Consider the following 25,633-nt stretch of genomic DNA (forward strand, 5'->3'; position numbering starts at 1 on the left):
GAGTGGATTGGTGATTTGGCGCATGCTCTTGGTGCGCATAACAATGTATGGATGGTGCGTGCCATCATCTGCTGTGGTCAGTGAAGATAAAACACTTGTACTGTACTGCTGCTAGCACACTTGCTCAATCATACAGGCACCCAGACTGACCTGCAAAGTGCCAGAGGAAGAATAACATAGAAATGTCCCAGGACAGGGAGTCGTCATGTGTTCAATTTCAAAGGTAGGAAATATAATTTCAAAAACATTATTACACATGCAGAAAAAGAGACTCTGGGTAAATACGGAGTTTGATATCCGCTTGAAAGAGATTTGAAGGAAATGGTTGTTGAAAATGGAGCAAACAAGATCATCGGGTATTGGAAATCCAATCACAATAGTCAATAGTGAATAGAATGTACATGACTACATCGGGGAGTCGTAAAATACCGGTATTTTACGACTCCCTGATCTACATGTACTGAGGCTGATCGGCAAGTCAAAATCTACAAGAACAGATCATCTGCAGCAGCGATCAAGGAGGAATTCTGCATGAGAAAATAAAGTGCCAGGACTCTGCAAAGTAGTAATTGAGTATACCATAGTCAGAGTCTCCATGTGAGACAGCAAATTCATTGTAGTGCTATGTACATGGTGAACGGATGAATATGCAGCCAGGCCGCAGTCATGCAGTTACACGTCATCAAGAGTAATAATAACCTGTACAGAACGTTTACCATGTACAATTGGTAACATCCAGGGTACCCATTTTGGGCAGAGTACGCAGCACTCATATAGAGATCCTGGAAAAGGGATTTTCCCTTGAGGGCTTCCCCCTTGAGTGGTACCAAGAGGCAAGAGTCCATAACCCCCAGAGTTATGGGCTCTTGCCACTTCTTGGTGGTACTGTTGAATAACAGAACGCTGCACACTATGAAAGAACATGCTGATTGCTCTACAACCAGTCCATAACAATGATAAGAATATACCGCTAAAATGATGCCAATGCACGCCGGAAACAGTCAGGGTTGGGAAGGCCGGTGGCTAGTGCCAGTATTGTAAACGGTAGGGCAATCCAGCGAACAGGCTTGTCATGGCTTTGTGTGCCGCACATCCGTTACCAACCATGCCGTGATCACTGCCCTACAAGCATGAGAGCACACGGCCACATTGCCGGGCGAAAGCCGTGGCACAGCGGACGGGCCAGAAGCAACAGCCGGCTAGCTGCTGCGAGTCCTGGCGTTATCTGCGCTCGCACTCAGCCTTGACTAGACCGACTGAGAGACACTCGGACATGAACGTGCACTGCTGATAGATAAATCTCTGCGTAAAAACGAATCTCAGTGAACCTCTTTGGAGCACAGCTCTGTGCAGTCAATAGAATCTAGTTCGAAATGGTAATGGAATCAACTTAGGTGTGCAATGGCAGTCATGCCTGTGCTAGAGCACTGCACAGCAGTGACACCAAGCACAGGCACTCAGCCCTTCTTGCTCTTGGACTTCAGCATGCTGTGGTATGTATCTAGGGCATTGATCCACCTGCAGAAAGGGAACAGAGGAAAGCCGGAAAGAGAGAGAGACAGAGAGAAGGAGAAAGAGAGAGAGAGAGAGAGAGAGAGAGAGAGAGAGAGAGAGAGAGAGAGAGAGAGAGAGAGAGAGAGAGAGAGAGAGAGAGAGAGAGAGAGAGAGAGAGAGAGAGACAGACAGACAGACATAGAGGAATTTCAAACAGAGACAGAATCCAGTCAGTAAAATGGTAATAAAAGCAGCAAGCACATAGCTGCGACAACCATGCAGCAGTTTATGAGCCATCCTCGAGCCTCTTCAGCAGTGTCCACTCACAGGGGTGTAGCTTGCATATCTGTGGTGTGGTGACCCTGTGCTAGCACTTATCTGTGGTGTGGTGTCCATGTACCTCACATTCGCCATATTTTACCTATTTTCACTATGCTAGCCATTTGCAGGTGTGCTGACCGGACTACGCTGACTATCATACGGGCTCCTCGCCTGACTCACCGGTTCATGGTGGCTCGATCCCTGGCCATCAGCTCGTACGTTCTGGACTGGGTTACGAGCTTGAAGACGGCGGCCTCCGCGTCCACCTGATGCTCGGGCATCTGTTCCTGAACGCCGGACATTGTGTTCAGGTCTATCGTGCTGTGTGACCGGGTATAGGAGACAGAACAACTGGATTTTAGGCTACCGTAAGACCAGTAATGTTAACGGACATTTAATTCTAACGATTTAACGAATTTAAAAAATTAGTCGACATTCGAAGTCGTTACGTACAAAACGATATGTACATGTGCAGTCATTTGCCGGTTTTGAGACGGAATTCGTTAGAACTTCATCTCGCTTACCCACAAATATCCGGAGATCATTAACTTTAATTGAAGTTAAAATATCTGGTCTTACAGTATATAAAGGTATAGATCACACGGAGCGAAACTAGTTCATGTGACCACATTGCTGGGTGTATGTTACAGTACACCATAGGGGTTACGCGGTGCACTGTGCATTTTTCAGCCAGATGCATTCTAAAATAAAATAAAAGACCAGTTCACCTGTTCACCGGTGAGCAGTGTTGCTCTGTACGCCATAGGGTGAGAGCAAGAGTGCATGAACTGTACGCTTGGTGATAATAACTGGAAGTAACATAGCTGCCCGATCTGGTCATATGATACTGGTAAGGTGCAACATAGCTATACAAAAGGATGGTATCCACTTTACCTACCCTTTCGGATTAACGTCATCGGTCTCTCTGTAATAATTCAAAATGCCCTCTGATCCGAGCTCGAAGTAGCGCCGCCTGAAGACGTTCTTCGTCGGCCCTACGGCACCTCGCTTGGACAGCCAGCCTTTGAGCTATGCACAACACACGACAGAGGCGGACACACAGCATACATGTATGGATGAACAGTATTACTATTGCAATTTGCTGCACATACACAAACCCATGATTGCCACGGTATGCATACTAGTACAATGCTGCTCAATGAAATCCAGTCGCGTCACTCAAGTACGCCATGCCGGGCGTTGCGCAGCTCTAGACCTGTGAACACTGGGCTGGGAAATGGTGCAGGGCACAAACTGGACTCACGGGACCGGATTTCATTGAACAGCACTGTGACTAGTAGTCTAGTACCCGCACAAAACTCAGAGCCTTTCCAGGTACAGTCCTGGTACAGACAGTACTTTCCCGATGGATGCAGGCTGGACACGCGATAACACACAGCATGTGTATGTTATGTTAAAACACAACCACAGCGCAAACAGCACGCCTTGGCCTTTCAAACGGCAGTTTTGCGTACGAAAGATGAAGATGAACTGTTCAGTGTGCATGCATGCACATGTACATTTACCAAACATGGCAATAGTGCTAACCACTCAGTTGAGTATGCACCACACACTAACGCAGGACAGTCAATTTGATTTTGCACGCTTGCGGTACCATGCAGCTTGTCAGAAGCTACCGGCTCTCTAAAACATACAGGTGTGATCCGCCATGTTACTGTGTTCATTCACGTCTTTCTGGGCACCGACCTGGCTCTACGTCATGGCTGTTGAAACGTGATCAGATAATCTGGTCTCTGAAAGTTAGAATGCAGGCCCGGCGGAACCGGTCCGGTTGGTCAGGCCATGGCCGGACCAACCCTTTGGCCACTGACGTGTGTTTACTGCTGAGGAGGTCACGTATGCCATGGTACTGTATAGCAGGAAATTTTCGGACGGAAATATTTTCGGACAAAGCCGAATTTCGACCTTTCGTACGGATTTTATTTTCGTACAGTGCTGCATGCTAAATGCACGTGTTCGCAAGCAGTACCCATGTACAGTGCACATAAAGTCACATGAACAAATTTTAGTACGGGATTAATTTTAGTACAAAAAGGCCGTGTACGAAATCGTACGAAAATATATCCCGTCCGAATATTTCCTGCTATACAGTATCCTCCATATCGTACACAGAGTATGACAGGCTAGGGTATGCCGGGCCGGACCAATCAAAAACTGCTTCCGCCGTTGCTAGTTCAAAGCAGCTATTGCATCACATCAGCGGTGTGTACAAGTACACTGGGGCAAGCATGGAGGAGAACACAATGACTGCATCATACACTGAGCATGCAGTATAGCGGCACAGTCTGCAGAGGCCTGGACAACTCACAGACAGCTGGACGTTGAGCTCGGTGATCTGCTTCTCCAGCTTGGATTTCTCCGCTTCCGCGATCTCCGCCTGCGGCACGCAGATAGAAGAACATTTACCGGTTCAACGCCATAATATCATACTGGTGTGTTGCAGACGTATGTCCGTATTGTACCGTGCCGCGAGAGCGCCCCACCTTGGTTTTACGGCCAGGAAAAGGAACATCGTATGGCAGAGTGCAACAAAGTGTGTACGGTGTGAAAACCTTTGTGTACTACTGCAGGCGCGTGCCCCGTATGGGTTCCTGGGTGCCCGGACCCCCCCCCCCCTTTTTCGCTCAAAATGCAGGATTTTGCTTCATTTTTTGAAATTTTCCCCGGGGGAGGCCCCCGAACCCCCTTCAAGGGCACCAGCGCACGCGCCTGTACTACTGTACTGCTGTCACGCTTAGCATGTTCTTGTGTGAAGCTCCAAGGTGAATCGAGTACGGATTGACATCACAGAGTGCGATGCGTGTACTCGGCACGTGTTGTATGACCTACAGGCGGGACACCACCTCCACAGCACGACCACGAACGGACCAGTTGGTGGGGTGCTCTGGCGGTACTTTACGGCAATACTGAACTAATTGAAATAGCTCACTAAATGTACTAGTTCTGCGCTGAGAACTGTGCCACAAACCTCTTGTCTCAAGTCCTGGACCAGCATCTGTAGCTCATCGATCCTATCCACCTGCGTCTGGTTCTCCTCAATCAGGTCTTCGTTCTCCTCCTTCAGCTGTCTGTTCTCCTCCAGTAGTGCCCTGGTGCCGGAGCGAGGGTAAAGCAAAACATGCACACATGCATGAACACACACACGCACACACACACACACACACACACACACACACACACACACACACACACACACACACACACGCGCATGCACAAATTCACACATGCATACACACACACATACACACACACACACACACACACACACACACACACATGCACACACACACACATTGCTTGTGCCATCAAAGGGAGGGATATTTGTTAGCCTGCATGCACTTCACGGTGCAGGGACTGGCCCCAACGCAGGTGATCCTTCGACACGCATTCAAACACATGAAGAACAGGGTTCGGTAAAGTACCAAAACTGACCGATCGCCCCAGGTAGGTGACCTCGGCTGCATCCGGTTGTTCTTCTATTTGTTCATGCATGACAGAGCATCGCCCCAGGTAGGTGACCTCGGCTGCATCCGGTTGTTCTTCTATTTGTTCATGCATGACAGAGCATCGCCCCAGGTAGGTGACCTCAGCAGCATCCGGTTGTTCTTCTATTTGTTCATGCATGACAGAGCATCGCCCCAGGTAGGTGACCTCGGCAGCATCCGGTTGTTCTTCTATTTGTTCATGCATGACAGAGAGCACTTGATCAGGGAGTGCAGGATGTATGTATGGTGAGCATACGCATGCTCCATGGTAGGTGAAGGGGCAGGAGGAGTGCTGGGGCAGGGGTCTAGTCCCAGGACAGGTATACGAGCAGGGAGGGGGGGGGGGGGGGAGGGTCTAGTCCCAGGGCGGTATCATTGTTTGCATGGGGGCTGGGGTCTCAGTCCCGGGGGGTATTGTTGCGTGGGGTGGTGGTGGTGGTGGTGGTGGGGCAGTGACGGATCCGGGGGGGGGGGGGGGGGGGGGTTCCGGGGTTCCATGAAACCCCTTAAATTTTGAAAAGTGTACTGCTGAGAAAAATATCATGTGTGCACAAAAGGACGTCCGTCCGATCACAGTGCAGTCACTGAGTCAAGGAGTAGAGTCAGTGCACTGCATGCGGTAGATCGATACTGCACGTAGTCTGTACTGGTGTTCACGTCCGTGATTTACAAACGTTAAACGAACACTGTAGACAACATTGGGTGGTTGTTTCCTTTTTGATCTTTCAAAACGATCCAAACTTACCTCCATTGGCGCTGTCATTCACTGCTGCTCTGGATGGGTGCGGTCAGTATTCCATGGGCAAGTTTTTTTCCGGAAGAGAAAGGATGTTCCGATTGATGACACTCTTCAACGAACTTCGAATCGTACACGTAGAGTTCAAGCTCCTCAGAAGATGAGGGCTCCGACATCCAAGCAAAGTCAGTAATCTCTACCTGCTGCAGCATGCAGTAGTGACTAGTTGTTCCTCCGCAGCAACGGAGTGCTGCGCCAGCGATGTGTTTTAGATGACATTGGAAGGATTGTCGACACTGTTCCACTGTTGTTGTTTCTGTCAAGTGAAGACAATGCTCCTGTGATTACTAGTATAGAGCATTTCCCATCGTAAAAATGCTAAAAATTTCCGCAAGGACAAATGGACAGGGAAAGTTGTCATTTCGGCATTGCTGGCTCTCAACGTACCCATGGCTTGCATATTCGATCTTTACAAGAAGTTGAAAGGGTCTTCAATCCCTCACTGAACCGGTGTGCCAGTCGATTGCATACATGTATATGATTATGTGTCCGTACTAAATAATGTACAATGTATGGTAAGCAGCAGCATTTGGCCCTGTACAGGCTTTCCATCGTCCACCACACCACAACTGTGCGCTCCAGCGCTGGTGGTGTGCTGTGGCAACGTGTCGAGACCGGCTGGAGAGCGCAGTTGTCGTGTGGTCGATGATGGAAGAATGTGTCCGTAGTGTGTGTTTAAAAGCATGCGATTCCAACTAACAAAATCGGATTGTCGTAATTAAAACCGCACAACTTCAATACAATCTGATTCCATAAGTGGGTATACCCAGGTTTCAACAGTGCTCAACACCACAATGGCGGAGCGTAACCACAAAGGTCAAAAAGAATTTAATGGTTCCACCAATTATATATACATACGTTGTAACGCTGCGTTTCATGCACGTAGCTAAATGCTAAGGCAATGTTGTCTGATGATTGCCTTAGCATTTAGCTACGTGCATGAGACACAGCGTTACAACGTATGTATATATAATTGGTGGAACCATTCTTTTTGACCTTCGTGCAATCTGATTCCATAATATTTTGGCTGTTCAATTTTGGTTGAATCGGAACCCCCTGTAGAGATCTCTGGATCCGCCCCTGTGGGGGGGGGGGGGGGGGGGGAGGGGGGAGTATAACACAATAGCATGCTGTGTAACCGGCTCACTAGTCACTAGCTTAGCTCTGTGGAACATACGGCAACTCTGTAGGGCAGGAGGAGTACTACTGGGGCAGGGTCTAGTTCCAGAGGGGATAGTGCATGAAGCGTGCTCTGTTCCTTCATTGGGCACTAGATCTGTTGAAGCTACAGCAACTTGGCAGGATGTGACTTACTCCATTTGCGTGTTGGTGATCTTCAAACGGTCTAGCAGCCCCTTCTTATCCTTGGCGTGACCACTGTTAGTTGCCGCGGCCATGGGCTGAACAAGAAGAATGGCAGAAATGGAGGAGAGAGAGTGTGTGCGAGTGTGTGTATGCATGTATGAGTGTGTGCATGTGTGTGTGTGTGTGTGTGTGTGTGTGTGTGTGTGTGTGTGTGTGTGTGTGTGTGTGTGTGTGTGTGTGTGTGTGTGTGTGTGTGTGTGTGTGTGTGTGTGTGTGTGTGTGTGTGTGTGTGTGTGTGTGTGCACTTAGAGGTACAGCCGGAATCAAGTAAGGAGGAGAATATACTGTCTTACACAATACTATTATGTATGTGACCATCCCAACTTGCAGGAGCATGCTCTTTTAAAAATGAACTGGCCACGACACACTTTGTACAGACTACCGTACACTGCAACCAGTATGCTTCAGAGCGAATGCGCTGGGAATGCTCCGCTGGGCACGTGCGTGTTAACATACCCCGGCTGATACCATTGACGCTTCGCTTTGAGAGTGATGTAAGGCGGGTGACTTGGCAGTCTTCTCTGCTTTCTTTTCTTCCTTCTTTTCCGCCTTCTTCTCCGCCTTCTTTTCCGCTTTCTTCTCCGCTTTCTGTTCTTCCTTATGTTCCTTATCCTAGGCAACAGACGAAGAAGAAGAAAATACACCAGTCAGAAGTTTCAACGAGACACCACTTCAGTACGCCTTGAGTGTGTTCAAAGCGTACCTTATGGTTATCCGGTATGCCTCAACTTGCAGGAGCATGCTCTTTTAAAAATGAACTGGCCACGACACACTTTGTACAGACTACCGTACACTGCAACCAGTATGCTTCAGAGCGAATGCGCTGGGAATGCTCCGCTGGGCACGTGCGTGTTAACATACCCCGGCTGATACCATTGACGCTTCGCTTTGAGAGTGATGTAAGGCGGGTGACTTGGCAGTCTTCTCTGCTTTCTTTTCTTCCTTCTTTTCCGCCTTCTTCTCCGCCTTCTTTTCCGCTTTCTTCTCCGCTTTCTGTTCTTCCTTATGTTCCTTATCCTAGGCAACAGACGAAGAAGAAGAAAATACACCAGTCAGAAGTTTCAACGAGACACCACTTCAGTACGCCTTGAGTGTGTTCAAAGCGTACCTTATGGTTATCCGGTATGCCTTGAGTATGTCTCGAACATGCCATGTACATATACATGTCTTGGGCTGCATGCTGCCCGCCTTTTAAGGGTGTCTCATTTGAGCATACCATGCATTCATTGACAAAAAAGGAAGGAGTGTAGATGGAACTCGAGCTTTACGCCATAATTCCAAAGTTTTTTTTTTTAAAGCGTTTCCATCCCAATTGGCAGGGATCGTTCCATATTATGAACAGTCTGGGGTGAGCAGTCGGGCACGGTGTGCCATGCAGTGGGTCGTCCACCTAGCACAGTGCTATCAACGTCATACCTGCTAAAGCCACGTGCAAGGCCAAGGTATACAATCATGTACAGTGGAACTCTGATAATACATACTCTGATAATACGTACAATCATGTACTCTGATAATGCATACAATTATGTACTCTGATAATACTGTACATACTCTGATAATTCCTACTGATTATACATACGATTATGTACTCTGATAATACATACTCTGATAATACATACTCTGACAATGCCTCGGTTTGTGTACTAGTGAATATTCGCCCATATTCACTCCGGCTTCAGGTAATATTATTATACATATAACGTACTACTTACAATCGAGCGTGACTTACTACTGAAGTCAATATATCAAATCAATATTGCTCAAACCTGAAAACGGGGGTGCGACTTATAATCGGGGAATACGGTACGCAGGGCACGCTACGCAGCCCTCTAGACCTGCGAGCACAAGACTGTGAGCTGGTGCACTGGTGCAGGGTGGCCGCGGCAACCTTAAAACTCAAAGGCAATGATCAGATTTCATTGAGCAGCCCAGCACATGTATTAGCAGCCCAGTGTCCTTGCTGTGCTGCTGCTGGTGTGTGTTTATGCTTTGTGCAGTGGTTCAGCTGGGAGCGCATGGTGGTAACGCGGGGTACCGGGTGGAGGATCTAGCACAAAAGCCCAGCAATAATGCATTATTGTAGTTTGTCGATCGATGCTTACCTGCCGCTTCACAATACTCTTCACGCCCTGCAAGAGGCCGCCTTTCTTCGGTGACGTGACGTCCTCCGCCGCAGCCGAGCCATTAGCCTGCGGGAGGGCACGGCGAGAAGCGCAATACAAGTCATTGGAAAGCTGACGGTGGAAAGGCCAGCTTACAGTCACTATGCGTCTTGTAGTCATGTTGCCCCCCCCCTCCCCCCCCCCCGCCCACCCCCATCTCCCCACCCCCCCATTCCCCATGTCCCTCCCCTGGTTACAGTTAAGGACATGCAGTACAATCAGTCATGAACATGGAAGCTTCAGTGAGCTATAGTGTCAGTACATCGTGATCCTGCAGTGTTATGCACAAGCAACTTCAGGCATTAGCAATAGATTGTGCACAGAAGATGCCTGCTCTAGTCAGGCTACCAGTGAGACATAATAGCATACTACAGTGCTGGCAACTGAAATCCGAGTCCCCCCCCCCCCCCCCCCCCCCCCCCCCCCAGTGTCTCGTACGAATCGCTAACGCGGTTAGCGCACCGCTAGGGGGGGGGGGGGGGGGGGGTGGATTTCAGTTGCCAGTACTGTACATGCATGGCACCGGCAAGCGAACCCAAGCAGGAGCATGCACACACAGACATACATGTGTTAACATGCACGTGCGCACACACACACACACACACACACACACACACACACATACACACACACACACACACACATACACATGCACCTTTAATATTGAAAAAGAACATTAGTTATATACACCTGGCAGAGGATGATGGTAACATTAATAACAAACCATGCCTTGAAAGTAGGCATGGCAACTAGCTTGTGCTGGAACATAATGCATGGGTTTTCCAGCAGAAGTACACAACCACACACACACACACACACACACACACACACACACGCACGCATGCACGCACGCACACACACACACACACACACACACACACATGAACACACGCACACACACAGTGCCACTGCAACATGCATGCCACCGAGGAGGTGCTGAGCGCCAACTTTTTAAGACTTTGTCTCAGCACACAGACTGGAAAAAAAATGGAAAGCGTAGGACCAGGTTTATTAGTGGTTTAGACAGGCATCTCATTTAAACAATATACATGTGTGTTTGCATTGACTCTTTATTTCAAGGCCCATGATCCAAAGAATTCAACGATTCTTTGAGGACAAATGCATGCCTAACACAAGGAGTCTCCTAAAAAATTCAGCCTGAGAATCCTTTCACACTATCTTATGATGAAAGTGCGACAAGAGTGCGGGTAGAATATTTGTTTGTTGTCCAGGTTAGGATTCATACGAGCTCTGTACAGACATGTATACATGTGCAAGCAGACTCCTTCATGCGCCGGCTTCTCCGAGTGCGATCCATGTCAGCGTGCTCGTTTCGTCGCCGCTTGAAAAAGCACAAGGAAATTTAGCAATGCAGAGCAATATTAAATGATACAGTTACACATCGGACAACAGCTGACCAACGTTGTTGGCTCAACCGTCCCGAGGGTTCCTGCACTTGTCCCAGTCATCACTGCCGTCATAGAAACACGGGTCGTGTCAGGTGCGTGAAGAGCGCATAGCCCTGGTGCAACCGGCCGCCAGGATTATCACCATCAATAATATGATTACAATGTCAATGATGGCCAAAGCTCAAATATTACACTGGCACAAAGCCGAAGCAGGGCAAGTGGCAAAGCAGAAGAACACCACAGTGACAAGATCAATCAGTTAGCGGCGATGACAAAACGACACAAAGCATTACAATTATAATTATACATGTAATTCATAGTAAAGAACAAAGGACCAAGTCCATACATGTAATCAAGCGAGTTTTAAAGGATAGGGAGAACTTCGAAATTCAAAGGGTCAGTCGGGGAAGTGAACTGCCTGAAAAAGAGTAAAGTCCTGGGTTAGAGTCCAGGTGGAGTTGGAATTTTATTTCTCTTTTCAGATCTTTCAATTGAAGTGCCGGAACGTGAACGGTTGGATGACAGGTCCAGTGAAGTGCACTTGGAAACGTTAGCAACATAATGCAGTCGGCTACTGTAGCCGCCGTGTATATCGTGTCCGATCCAGTTGTCTGAGGATTGCCTCAGGCTTGCTATGTGCGTGAAACACAGTGTTACAACTTGTTACATTGGTGACATGTGCAATTCATGATAATCATGTGCAATTCATGATAATTATGTGCAATTCATGATAATTAAGTGCAATTCATGATAATTATGTGCAATTCATTTTGCCCATACAAGAGACTTTGTTATCATTGCATTTTAACCGATTATCACCGTCCTCTTCTGCCTTTGTCATGTCTGCTTGGGTACTTTAGAACAACAGCACGCTCAGGCTGCGATTTCAAATAGGTTTGCCACAGCTAGGTTACCCGGCGTGTGTCATGAAGTACAGTACACGATGTAGCAATACCGATGGAAGGCAGTGTGATGAGGAAAAGGAGGGCATACTATGCTGACAGGCTATGTGAAATGAGCAGCTCAGCTGCATGCCATGGTCCTCTCCTGCTTGCTGGGTCGGTTATAGCCGCATTGAGAATTTAAAAAAATGCTTTGCCCCATGGCCTGCGGGCGCTTTGAAAAAAGAGAGAGAGAGTAAAGAAACGAGTAGAATGGATGACTGGCAAGGAAAGTGAGCACCGCCCTGTGAACGGACACGTTGTAGGCTCCGCAAGTCCTGTCATGAACACAGACTTGCGACCGACCCAGCAAGCAAGGGCGAGGACAATGGGCAGCAGCAGCAGCGAGCGTATTTTTTGCATGGCAAAACCAGCTGGATAGAAGGCCGATGTGACAAACACACACAGAGGAATGCGTGCTTCTTCTCATGGCTGCATATTGGGTCTAGTCCACAAGGAAAGCATCTACGTGTACTCACTGTCTCCTCCTCGCCTGTATAGTCATCATCCTCCTCGTCATCGTCATCATAGTCAACATTGCTGTCATCGCCCTCATCATCCTCGTCGTATCCGCTAACACCACCGCCGCACGGCTCAGTGTTCTCCGCTTCGTCCTCGCTGTGCCGGGCAACGTCGATGTCGTCATTGGCGATGCAAGTGGCAAGTGCCTCCGCTTGCTCCGACATGGATTCGGCCACGATGGCAATCTCAGCCACGGCGGACGCTGCAGCAGCTGCGGCCGCGACTGCGTTGGAAGCCGCATCTTCGGCCGAGCACGGCGGTGCGTTGTCCTCGGGCTTGGATTCTGCCTGGGGTTGTGGCCCTTCTGCGTGCATTGGCTCGGCAACTGCCTCCGCAGTAGGAGCTGATGTAGCCGTGGTGGATGCTTGCATTGCGTTGCTGGCTTCCTGACTAGCCGCTGGTGGTTGTTCGGCTGCCTGTCCTGCTGTATCATCGGACTGTGCAGTTGGGGCTGTTTCCGTCACTCTGTTCTCACCATCCGTAGACGCCTTCGTAGCATCGTCATCTTTCTCTGTGTCTGCTGCCGGGTCTGCAGTGGTTTCTGGCTCATTCTGCATGGCAGCTGCAGACTCTACAGTGGCTGCAGACTCTACAGTGGATGTAGTGACTACAGGGGCTGCAGACTCTACAGTGGATGTAGTGACTACAGGGGCTAAAGACTCTATAGTGGATGTAGTGACTACAGGGGCTGAAGCAACTACAGGGGCTACAGTCTGACGGGGCTCTTCCTCAACAACTGGAGCAGCTTGAGATACAACAGCCGCAAGATCCAATGTAGTCGCAGCTGTGCTCTCCTCACTCCCACCAGCACCACCACCACTCTCTTCCTCGTCGCTGAGTCCGGTGATGTCGTCAACAGCAGCGAGCGCATCGGCCTGCTCTGACATGGACTCGGCCATAGCGGCTATCTCAGCTACTGCAGCTGCTGCTGCAGCCGCAGCAACGGCAGCACTGCGGGCGGCATCTGCCGCTGAGCGTGTTGAAATGTCTTCTTTGGGTTCCTCCGCCACTGGTTCAGGGGCAGGAGGGCTCGCCTCAGCTTCTGTCGTTTTCAGTGCACTGCTCTGCTCAGGGGCTGGAGTTGCGTTGCTGGAGGCCGCCTGCACCACAGGCTGCGGTGCAGAAGCTGTGTTCGCTTCCTGTGTTGTGTTACTCGGTTCAGGCGCATTCTTCTTGGCAACATCCTCTTGTTCTGGAGCAGTTTGTGGTGTGGAAATAGTGGATTCGTGCTGTTGGTCCATTGCTGGCGTAGCACTGGCGTCCGGTGCAGCGGGTGATGGAGCAGCAGCCGCAACAACTTTGTCGGTGGACACGGGTTCTTTGCTCTCGGTGATCTCTACTGGGTCCGGCTGTTCCACACGGTCAACAATACCCTCATCTGGACCCAGGGCAGAATGGCCCGTGCCGTCGAGAGCCTCCATGGAGTCATAGCTATGCGCTGCCTCGCGCCCTGTCATTGCTGCTGCAGTGTTTGCGTCCGAGTCGTGCAGCGGTGAGTCATGATCCACGCTGGTTGCAGCGGCCAGAAGAGCCCCTGCTGCTGTGAGGCTATCCTCGGGTTTGATGTTGCACGACGCCGACGTGTCCTCCGCCGTGTGCTTATCTGCAGCAACGGTGGCCGGGTCCGATGCAGCTGTGGTCGGTGGTGGTGGAGGACTGCGGCTTCGCTCGATGACTTCCGTTCCCCAGACGGGCAGGGTCACGTTCGGCTTGCCACCATCCTGCCGCGTCATGGCAGCGAGGACGAGGAGTTGGAGACACACAATACCATACACTCATCACACGTTGTTAAAACGCAAACTACATAATTTTTGGTTCACGCCAATAAACCTGATCTCATGTCGCCTCAATGTATGACAGTCGGGGGGGGGGGGGGGGGGGTAGTGCAGGGGAATACAATCGAGGCGGGAAACAGAAACCAACTGCTAACAAAACACCTTTCACAGCAATATTTCCAGCAGAAATACTTTGTCATTTGCTAAGCTATTCAATTACCATTCTTTGGAAGGAGCCCATTGTATCACAGACACCTCTTCAGGGGTTAAACTTGAAAGTCACATCTGGCCAACAGAGTCATGGAGACGTTGGATATGACTTTGGGATCCTCGAATGCGTGGACACACAGTCGAAGCAGTTTTACTCCCTTTGCATTAGGGCGACATCTGCTCGTAATGACTTGTCTGGGTCCTGGGGGGGGGGGGGGGGGGGGGGGGGAGAGAGAGAAGGTACACTGCCGGTAGAGAAAAGCGTTACCAGTACAATGGAGCTCGCTTAAATACATATTCCGCACCTACGCGGCATTGCAACGCGCTGTGGCACAGTAAGCTGGACTTACAGTAGCCTCCGGCGACTCGAGTGGCTTGGCGCCGGTCAGCATGGCGCTGCTGGAGACCTTTGAGAGCAGGAGATTGTAGCAGCTCCACTCCGTACCGGCTTCCACCGCTTTCTCCACGGCCTGGCGACCATGATGCTCAATCTGCATACATGCACAAACCAGAGCATGAACTGCATGCAGTATAACAGCTGAATTACCTGGCAGTAAGAAACTTTGGATATGGAACAGTCCAGAAACGGGGCCTATACTAGTTGTAGTGTATAATGTTTGTCACAGCATTGTCTCTCTCCGTACTGTCTCTCTCCCATCTGTCTTATGATGCGTATGCTCAATGTAAATAAATCAGGCCTTGTCTTGTTCCGCAACGGATTCCTGCAAGGCTTGCAATCCAAACACATCAGTAGTGGCATGCATACTAATGGATGTAAAGCATGGTGTTCACAGCGAAGTGCCCAATGCTGCACATGTAACGGCATTCTAGTATTCTACCTAATACTACTATCTTGGAGTGTTGACTTGCCTTGTTTCCCACCGCGTCCACAAAACACAGCGTTGGAATGGAGTTAACCCTGGGGAAGGGAAGACGCAGACAGACAGACACACACAATTGCACGGTGAATGCGTTTTGTTACCACCACCACCACCAGTTTAGCACTTCGGATTGGATTTCAGTGAGCGCAACAGTAGTATGTTATAGATTTCATGTCACCACCATGCTGGTCAATGGAATACGTCCGCTAGATCGAGTAAAAGAAGGAAGAAACGCCTTGGACCTGGGTACTTGTACTACTACTGCCCATTTGCCAACTGTGTACTTTTCACTCACATAGCAACCGGGTTGTACATGGGGTAGTGGTCTACCAGAATGTACTCCACGCTACACGAGGAATACAAGACCGCGATGACAGGTGGGGGAGAGTTGCGCAGTGGAAGAGCAGCAGTGCACGACAGAAAAATGGTGGGTGAAAAATACGGTTTTTTTACACTCTTTCGCTACGCTCAGCCGTGAAAAACAACACTTTTCACATGTATGGACAGCATGTGGACGTTACCATTCACAATGTCGATCTCCGATGAAAGGACACCATCCGCATACATGCAACTTTGCAACTGACCGGTGTCAGGGAGACACCCACGAGCACTTTCAATAATCGAAGGCCGGGCCCACTATTATTATACTCAGACAACTCAATCCTTGTGCAGCTATCTGCTGCAAACGTTTTAGGTCTCCCCAACAAACCAGAGTGGTTGACAAGCCCGTCACAATGAAGTCCAGTGAACACAAAAAAATTACTTGGCAGCTACGTTTGACTGGGCGTACCAGACAAGTAGTGTTGTTCAACGTCCAGCGTCCTATGCATTTGTGCCTGTAACATGTTCCTCGGTGCGCACAAGAACATTTTATTCATTCGCTATCGGGCAGGGGTGCCCCGTCAAGGTCGGTGCATAGAATTCAACAAAAGAATATGTGTTACAATTCCTTGACATGAATCCCGGATCCCACAGTCAGCACTCACTCATAGGAGTCGCGTAGTTCAGTCCCAAGCTGGTGGTCGTACTGAAGGATCAGGAAAGGCATTTCCATGGTGCGTGCGTAGCGCTGCATGGCTTGATCGCTCCTGAAAACGACATGGCAGCAGCAGCAGCAAACACAATGAAGCGGCGGCACAGTTGTGGACTTTGAAATCTTTTGAGAAATCAAGCGGCCATGGGGTGCTGGCCTTGCAGCCGCGAGTACTGCTGCCTGCTGGTTCATTTTACAGTGTGTAGGTACACTACAGTGTGTGTACGCGCTAAGCCAGTAAGGGCGCCGGCCCCGATCATTCCACCGGATTCCAATATCTACAACAGTGCATTTTCGCGAACAGAACACGGGCACGTTGCTTTTCCATCCGTTTCCGCACACTGACTGCTGCGTACCGACAACCACCCAGTCAACCTCATGGACGTGCAGCGCAAAGGTTTGCTGACAGCTCGCTGCGGCAGGCTGATCAAGCAGGCCCGGTGTAATCGGCGATAAGTTGGACCATGCAGATGATGGTCGGACCAACATTCTCGCTATCAAAGTACTAGCACAGTCATTTCTCCACTGAGCAAGTAAGGTGCCTAAGATGGCCACTGTACAATACACAATGCGAGAAGAGTTAGCATATGGCCTCTGAACCAGTCGATACCCGTTTCCTGTCCCGTCGAAGGAGGCACAGAAACACTATTGTGTTCTGAAGCTGAAGTCTGTCCATGAGCCAGTAGCACTTCAATGCTCACTTACTTGTCACTGGACACCCAGAGCAGCTCAAAACTCGCTCCCTTCTCCTTCAGTGATGTGTAGAACCTGCAACAGCAGGGGAGAGAGAGAGAAGAGAGGGGGGGGGGGGGGGGGCAAGGAGCATTGAAAGAGGAGGAGAGTAGAATGAGTCCTTGGCTTCATTCACCGAAATCAACCAAATCCGGCAATTCGGATGGTGAGTTAATAGTATCCATGTATACAATGAAGTAGTTACTATCCGACTGTATAGTGTTACCTTGGTAGACTGATAGTCATAACTCGTAACGCCGGTTTGGGTCCTTCTTCTTATACATAAATCCGACAAAGCCAGTTTTAAAACACTGGGCACATGATAAACACTGATGAGAGCAGCTGACAGCAAAGAGGAGCAGCGCGCAACTCCACGGCTTACGTTTTCAGCTTGGGCACGAACTCCCGACACGGCGGACACCATTCGGCCGAAAAGTAGACCTGTCAGGCACAGAAACACCAAGCGGCGATATGACGTTACATGCACTGCAGTCAATCTTGCAATAACCACCCTTGATTGGGCACTGTGCACTCTATCAACAGACGAAGAATTCTGTCTAGCATATTAATTATAGTAAGTATCCAACACATGGAAGATGAAACCACTCAGAATTAGACTGCAAGGTAGTATTGTTATTCATCAGTTGTTGCTAATAGATCAACTTGTGTTACCCAAGGCTGATATTTTTTACAACAACAAAAAAATCACGGTTCGCGTGAGACTCGGCCAAAGGCCCAGTTTTCCGCATCTTTTTTTACAAGGTTGACTTCAATGGCCTAGAATGCATCTCGCTGTTGTCTCTTGGGTCTTGCGCAAACCACTCAGAATTACACTGCAGCTCCGAAGAACGACCAGGCTAGGATTTCACCAAGCACAGCATACCAATGTATACACCATGACTCAACTGTGCATAGACTTAAGTACATGAAATAAGAATTGCCTAGGCTAGGAGGCTGCCTCCCCCCCCCCCCCCCCCCCCCCCCCCCAGTTCTTCCGTGCCCGACAATACTGCAGTGCATTTATAAAGCGTGTTCGCCCAGCCAACACTTACACCGATCACTGCCGACTTGAGCAGTCGCTGTACCGGCTCGACCTCGCCGTCGCGGTTGATCAGCGAGGCATCGGCAAACCTGGAGTCGGCCTCCAGCATTGCGTCAATACTGCCACTACCAGCCTCTACAGTAGCAGAACAGGATTTAAAAAGAAAGGAATGATTTGTTCTAAAACGAAACAGTTAGACTTGTTGAAAAAATTATAAATAAAAGTTTCGGCACATGTCAGAGCCAGTCCAAACAGGACTTGACTAGACTTGGCTATGCTCTGATGAATTCTTAGCGTTACTATGCCAATGAGCAAACATGTAACCTTGCACTCGATTCGTTCCATTGTTTCTCATGGCAAAGAGGTGACACCGAGAAGTGATGTGACTCGCACCCCCCCCCCCCCCCCCCCCACACACACACACAACCAAAAGGGTGCACCAAACAAAACATCATGATGCCAATGAGACCAGCGTGCTGTGTACTCAACTGCGGTGCTGTGGTGCTGCATAACTCATGGTGGTGAACTTCACAATCAGAATCACTGCTGCAGGCCAACATGCACACGGTAAAACCTGTCAAGGCGACCACTCGGATAAGGCGACCACCTGTCCTAGAAGACCACTGAAACTAGGACCAAGGGATGCTATTTCCACTTTTCCAGTCAAATGACCCTGGATTAGGAGACCACCTGGTAACAGAGACCACGTTTTGAAGGTCCCTTGAGCGGTCGTCTTAGACAGGCTTCACTGTACTTAAGTACCTGGTGTAACGCCGAGCCAGTCGGCTACCGCTGACTTCTTTGCTTCGGGATTATCATTCTGCTCGTTCGACAGGTGCCTAAGGGAAAGGTGAAACAGAAGAACAGACAGCAAATGTACTGTCTCACCTAATACGATGGGGGCAAGTACTTACAGTGTTGCTCACTGAATTAAATCCAGTCACGTCCCTCAAGTATACGCCGGGCGTTGCGCAGCCCTAGACCTGCCAACACTGGGCTGCGAAATGATGCAAGGCGCAAACTTGAGTCACGTGACTGGATTTCATTTAGCAGCACTGTACTACACAGGAGTAGTAAATGAAATCTATAGCCTGCTACAGCTAGCTTAATGTCTGTGGTGCCTCCTTTGCACCTATTTAGCTCGTAGCTGTACTGATGAGGCCTTATGGCCGAAACAGCTCGCTGTCTACAGCATTGGGAAACATGCTACAGTTGCGCTCACTGAAATCCAATCTGAAGTACAAACACAGTCAGCAGTACGGATAGGGTCATGAATAAACTTAACCAATAAGCCCCCCCCCCCCCCCCCCCCCCCCACACACACACAAATACAGACTCCTGCACTATATCATGCGTAGAATGTTCTAGCAGTCCAGCACGTGCGAGTGCCGATACACACAAGCACATGAACCGGTTGTCATCTGTCCAGTATGTGCACTCACGCCAGCGTCTTCTTCATCTCCTTGTCCTCTGCCTTGGAGATCTTGGGCCTGTCCGGCTCGTCAAGCTCATCCTCAGGCAGGTCTTCATCCAAGTCCCGAATGTTGCTCTGGCTGAGGCGACTCGCCGTGCTCTGCATGTCTTCATCACTGCATGCATGAATAGAACAGGGATGTCAAAGCAGACAGGATAACAGCAATATGAGGCACACACTCGCCTCCGAGTCCGTTCAACCCTTCAAATGTAACGGTACAGTGACATCGAGCGCTGGAGAACGGGCAGACGAAGCGTATCCAGGCTAGAAAGTCACCAAATGTACTATTACACCAGGCTGGAAGCAGAGGTTTAGGAACCCCAGTGGGTGTTTTCAATCAAAACTAGATGCACAGTTCACCTGGTCTTCGCTGCCCGATGCATGCGTATTTAGATGCATTCTTTAAAAGCCTCTTACCCAGCCTTGCTCTCTCTCTCTCTCTCTCTCTCTCTCTCTCTCTCTCTCTCTCTCTCTCTCTCTCTCTCTCTCTCTCTCTCTCTCTCTCTCTCTCTCTCTCTCTCTCTCTCTCTCTCTCTCTCTCTCTGCCTAGGTATGGCACTGCTCTTACCCAGCCTTGCCCTTCTTGACCAGGCGAGACTTGATGGTGATATCCAGCGTGGCACTGGCAATCTTCACCGAGGACGGCTTGAAGCTCACACTCAGCACACTCCTGCAGTGGAGCAGTGAGCAACCGGATAACAGTGATTGCCAGTAAGTAACAGTGAACACTGGAAAATCCCACACACGGCCTCCCCGCTCCCGTGACCAATGTGTACGGATAGACAGGAGCAATCAGCAGAAAGGAAAAGCCAGTGCAACGAGTTGTAAACTAAACTCATCCTGCAATGCGACTGTGATTAACCCGTGTACACGTCCATGGATCGTCAAGACTATACTGGTCACCGCTAACATTGTCAATGAAGACTCTTGGCGTTTACGAAATCAATTGCGGAAGTGGTGGCAATGCTAACTTGCTACAGAAAACAACTTGTACAATAGTCACACACATAATCACACCGCAATGACACGGACCAAGTCCTTTCCAGCTTGTAAATATTGTTGTGTCTTGTATTACAGCCTGTCTTGAATAGAAGCCTGATTTTCAAGATACACTGTCGGCCCATAAGCCTGGTTTTAGTGTTGACATACATAGAAATACCTGTCTTGTATAGAAGCGTGTCTCATATAGAAGCCTGCAACATTTCCCCCAAAAAGTCATAAGCCGCGGCTTTTGTACACGACTTTACGGTAACTAAAATATGTATTGGATAGGTGGTATGGGGTGGCGCCGGCTGGGGCACGGCGTGTGCCCTAGCCCAGCCAACACACGGTGGTTACTACAGCTATTGCAGCCTGCTAGCCTTACTCGGATTCGTCCTCCTTGACGTACTGCGCCATGTCGGCATAGAACACTGCCAACAGTTTGGCATCACCATTCTTGCCGATCTGCAAGCACATAGAAAACAAGGCCAGTGCGTTTCAAATCTTTAATCTCACGATGGCCTGTGGCCAATAAGACATTGTTTAGAGAGTGTTAAGTATGACATCGTATCATGGTATCATCTGATTACAGTGACATCATTTGAAGGATAGTGACATCATTACATTACGTCATACAGTAATCGATGGTAGTGATTGGTAAGGACGCACAGCCTGGTGATGTGGAGCTCCTGCCTTGTCACATCACTATCTGTACTAGCAACATACAAAGTAGCCGGCAAGGGTATCCACGCCAAGAGTGATACGCTTTCACAGGCGGATTTAGACGCATAGAATTAGGCACACTCTGCTGACGTTCGCACCACTAGGACATCCACAGATGGACCGGGCACAACTTGCAAACGGCAGACTCAATATTTCTCAATCTCCCTGAGAGAAGCATGCACCTGCCCATCACTTACGTTCACAATTTCAAACTTGTACTCTTTCTCGTCAAATTTCACTGTATCTGGAGTCTAGAAACATTAGCACGCAGGCAAGTGGGCACACACGTACATGCGTGAACACGCATACACGTACACACACAAACGCATGTACTGGTACACATGTACATGCACACACACACACACACACACACACACGCACACACACGCACACACTGACACACACACACACACACACACACACACACACACACACACACACACACACACACAAACAAACACACACACACATTGTTTCTTCAATACTGTTCCTTTCCAGTCAGGTACCCTTTTATGGCCCTCATGGGCATATCCAGAGATCTCTACAGGGGGTTCTAGCTTAGCCAAAACTGAATAGTTGATCCATGTACATGTAGACGCATATGGATTCCAGTAAAGAAGTACATTTGTGAAATTTAGGGGGTTCTGTGCCTCCCCCCCCCCCCCCCCCCCTGGATCCGCCCCTGGCCATGCAGTGAAACAATATGGATTAGTTTAGAATAGGTGCCGTCCAAATCGCATTGCAGGACTCGCACTTACCCGATAGAGCGTGACAAGCAGTGTGAGCTCTGACGGCGGATTCCACGATGCGTTGCCTTCCTGACCAGACTCAATGATAGACTTGAAAAACACCTATGATGTAGAACCACCGCCACCGCCACCACCACATCAAGAGAGTAGCAGAAGCAGCAGCAGCAGGAGCAGCAAATACAAGATGTATGAGACGGGAGTATTGCATGCTGTTAGCTAGACTTCCATCTCTGACTAACTTTTAGTGAAACCGGTGCACTAGAACTTGATTCAACGACGAACTAAAGACACCCCCACATTTTGGATATGCACTGTATTTTCTATTACAAGAAGACAAAGCAGCATGTCCATCATTGACCCTCTAACATGGCATGTCTCCAATAAAGGCATGCTGCATGTGTCTATGGAAAGCAATATGGGTGAGGATCTCCAGTAAAGAAACACCCGTCTATGGGTTTGTGTTCAAGGTTCAAGGTTCAAATGGTGTGTGTATGTGTGTATGTGTGTGTGTGTGTGTGTGTGTGTGTGTATGTGTGTGTGTGTGTGTGTGTGTGTGTGTAGGTATGTGTGCATGTGTGCATGTGTGTGTGTGTGTGTGTGTGTGTGTGTGTGTGTGTGTGTGTGTGTGTGTATGTGTGTGTGTGTGTTTGTGTGTGCCTGTGTAAGCTGTGTGAGTATCCGTGTGCATCTGTGTGCGTGTGTGCCGTACAGAAGCACTGACAACTTTCAAAATGCCTTACGGGTGGTGTTTCCACTCGGCGGTGAGCTCGCGAGAACGTCACCAGTAGCTTGTACGGTGACCTGTCGAACAAACCAGGAGAGAAACGTTAAACAATACACGCGTGTTTAGGTAATTGCATGTCAGTCTATGCTGCCTTGAAGTAACAGTGCTCTAGTCTTTGCACATCACGCTGCTGGGGCACTCTCAGTTATCCATGCATCTGTCATATGCTAGTATGCTGTTCCTGATCATGTTTGCTTGTGCTTTTTGTTTTGTTTTTCTTCCATGCCATGGTAGTAGCGAGAATTGCCCCGGCACCACTCGGAATCAGCTTAGGCAATGTGTGAGCGGAATAAATAAATAAATAAATATATGACTGCACAGACCATGCAGTCACCACCTGCAGCACGGCCGGGCCTGTATTCCAAGTACACTGTGCTTCATCACCGGCAATCATGCCAGTTCGGTGTGGTCTGTAGTTGCCGCTGCTAATCGGCCCGGGGCTGGTACGGTTTTTAAATCAGAGTGAAGCGAATTTAAGTCCAAATGGAAGTGGCAAAGCTGCTCACACTTTCTGCATTATAAAGCTACTCAAACTGAAAAGAACACAGGCTGGTGCAGACTGAGGCCTCCACGAAACCGGCTGGGGGATTTCCCCTGTCTGACGAGCTGTTACTCGTCGTTACAGTAGGCTACTTACAAGCCCAACAACAGTTTCTGGAAGTTTCAAAATAACATGTACCGTATTTCTCCGATTATAAGTCGCACCCCCATTTTCAGGTTTGAGCAATATTGATTTGATATAATCAGTCATGCTCGATTGTAAGTCGCACCCCCTTTTTTATCCTTGGGTTTTAGTGTACAAGGGTGCGACTTATATTCGGGGAAATACGGTAAACGCTGGTGCGTGGGGCAACTCCAGTCCAAACTGCTCGACCCACTGCACTTTGATGCATGAAAGTGTGTCCGGTCGACACAGGGCTCCGCTTGGTACAGGGTCCGGGAAACACAGGTTTTACTGTAGTTGAACCTTGGCAAGTCCGCCACACGGCGCAAAGGCAGCCGTGGGAAAGCCTTTGACGCGTCACCACGTCACAGGTAAGTTCTTGTCTGCATGGCTGGTAAAACTGCCCGTCGAGGCCAGTACTGTAGTGGGGGTGGGGTGGATCAAAGTAGGTTGGGATGTGAAGAGTTTGAATAACCTAGATTCTGAGATTTTTTCCACTTGTCTCCTACTTTGGTGTGCTGCCTCCAAGCACTGGCAATTCGAGGGGACGGATACTTCGCCTAGCAATTCACATGATTTACTGCACTTTGTCTAATTATTTGTTATTGGACTGGCCATGTCGCATAAGTGTTCGTATTATCAACAACACAGCCTCACAAGCCGCTGCCAGCGACTGCATCATGAGCGTCATGGCTTCACTGCGAGAGCCTGCCGATCGGGTCCGCTGCTGGCTTTTTGCACTTCTGTTCACTGGAGTTCGAAGGGTTACAGCGCCACGCCGCCCCATCACTTGAAGTTAGTTACTTCACAGTAAGATTCTGAGTCGGAATTATTTCACTGTTCCGGTGACCTCTACATACAACTAGACAACAGTGCAGTGCAGGCCTTCCGCCAGTGCACTGATCGGAAAGCAAAATAAGAGGCGGCGTTAGCTCAGGCATTTTCCGGAACGCGTGGGAACACTGCATGATGTAGTGACAGTGGCTCGCTAGTTGTAAACAGGGCGAACAGCAGCGCTTACCATTTCTTGACTTCGGGCTTTAGCTGCAGCTCCAACTGCTCGCATAGGGCTGTAAACTCGAATTTGTAAGCGTCCTTTCCTGTTCGCCGCAGCCTCCTGCCCACCTTAGCGACGACCGCCATCGCAGCAGCAGCTTGAATGAGAGAACACTATTCGCTAGAATCCGAAAGAATCGGAAAGGGTTGCCACGTTGTGGAAGTGACTGGAAAAGAAGTTCGTGAAGAGAAAACAGACCAACTGCACTGGGCTGTCTGCGACCCAAAGCATTTTGTCAGGTCCTTATCAAAACAAAAATGTTTTGTCAGGACATCCTCGAGCAGCAGTACAGACTATCGTGATCGTGGCAGGCTGAGGCATCGCAGGGGCATGTATCGGACCAACCTCTTCTCGATCTACGTTTTCTAGTTTTTGTCAGCGAAGTCCCCTTGGCTTGACGTTACGTCGGAGTACGAGTCCATCCAAAACACACACCACAGGCGCTGTACTGAATGATTATGTAGATTGTAGGAGGGGCTCGTGCTCATAGTCCGAGCCCCATCAAAGGGCCCATGGCCCATATCAGCTCGAGTCCAGTGTCGTCTTCCAGTTCTGTAGTAGAGACTGTACTCAAAACTCAAAAGTAGCTCGTGCTCATCATTCTCATCTTTCCTCTCAGTTCAGTGTTCTGAGAGAGGTTTCCTCTGTCTCCGCCTCTGCCTGTCTGTTTCTGATGCTCTCACGCCATATCCCCGCCCCTGTGCGTCTTCCAACACCGCGTTTCGCTGATGCAGTACCGCTGTACTGTGTGCAGGGGCGGATCCAGGGGTGGGGTCACACAAGTTGAACCGTTCCGGGGGTTCTGCGTAACCCCCTAAATTTCGCAATTGTGCTACCGGAAACCACAGTTTTGGCTCAACTGGAACCTCTGGCCTGTGGAGACCTGTGCATCTGCCCCCATACTACCCATAGGTCTACGTACCATGCACACCATGCTCTACTAGCCTCTAGCTTGTTGAGAGATCTTTCACTGGATACAACTTACAAGTGTGTTGCGAAACACAAGCACCAG

General features: G+C 49.3%; 1 protein-coding gene across 1 annotated transcript; it reads right to left on the reverse strand.

Annotated features, from left to right (window-relative positions):
- Positions 1-153: 153 nt before the first annotated feature.
- LOC135814174 (microtubule-associated protein futsch-like) lies at positions 154-24,994 on the reverse strand. Its single transcript, XM_065327259.1, has 24 exons — positions 24,586-24,994; positions 22,857-22,917; positions 22,126-22,218; positions 21,565-21,618; positions 21,030-21,109; positions 20,232-20,333; positions 19,632-19,778; positions 18,952-19,028; positions 18,200-18,324; positions 17,530-17,588; positions 17,121-17,183; positions 16,369-16,470; positions 15,372-15,420; positions 14,852-14,992; positions 12,474-14,237; positions 9,585-9,671; positions 8,344-8,499; positions 7,939-8,094; positions 7,432-7,517; positions 4,805-4,925; positions 4,145-4,213; positions 2,714-2,844; positions 1,996-2,136; positions 154-1,518 (listed from the first exon to the last, which is right to left on the reverse strand). The coding sequence occupies exons 1-24, from the start codon at positions 24,705-24,707 to the stop codon at positions 1,458-1,460; spliced, it is 4,047 nt and encodes a 1,348-aa protein (XP_065183331.1). The 5' UTR covers positions 24,708-24,994; the 3' UTR covers positions 154-1,457.
- Between the last annotated feature and the right edge of the window lie 639 nt (positions 24,995-25,633).

Source organism: Sycon ciliatum, chromosome 1 (assembly GCF_964019385.1).
Source record: "Sycon ciliatum chromosome 1, ocSycCili1.1, whole genome shotgun sequence".
Classification (NCBI taxonomy): Eukaryota; Metazoa; Porifera; class Calcarea; order Leucosolenida; family Sycettidae; genus Sycon; species Sycon ciliatum.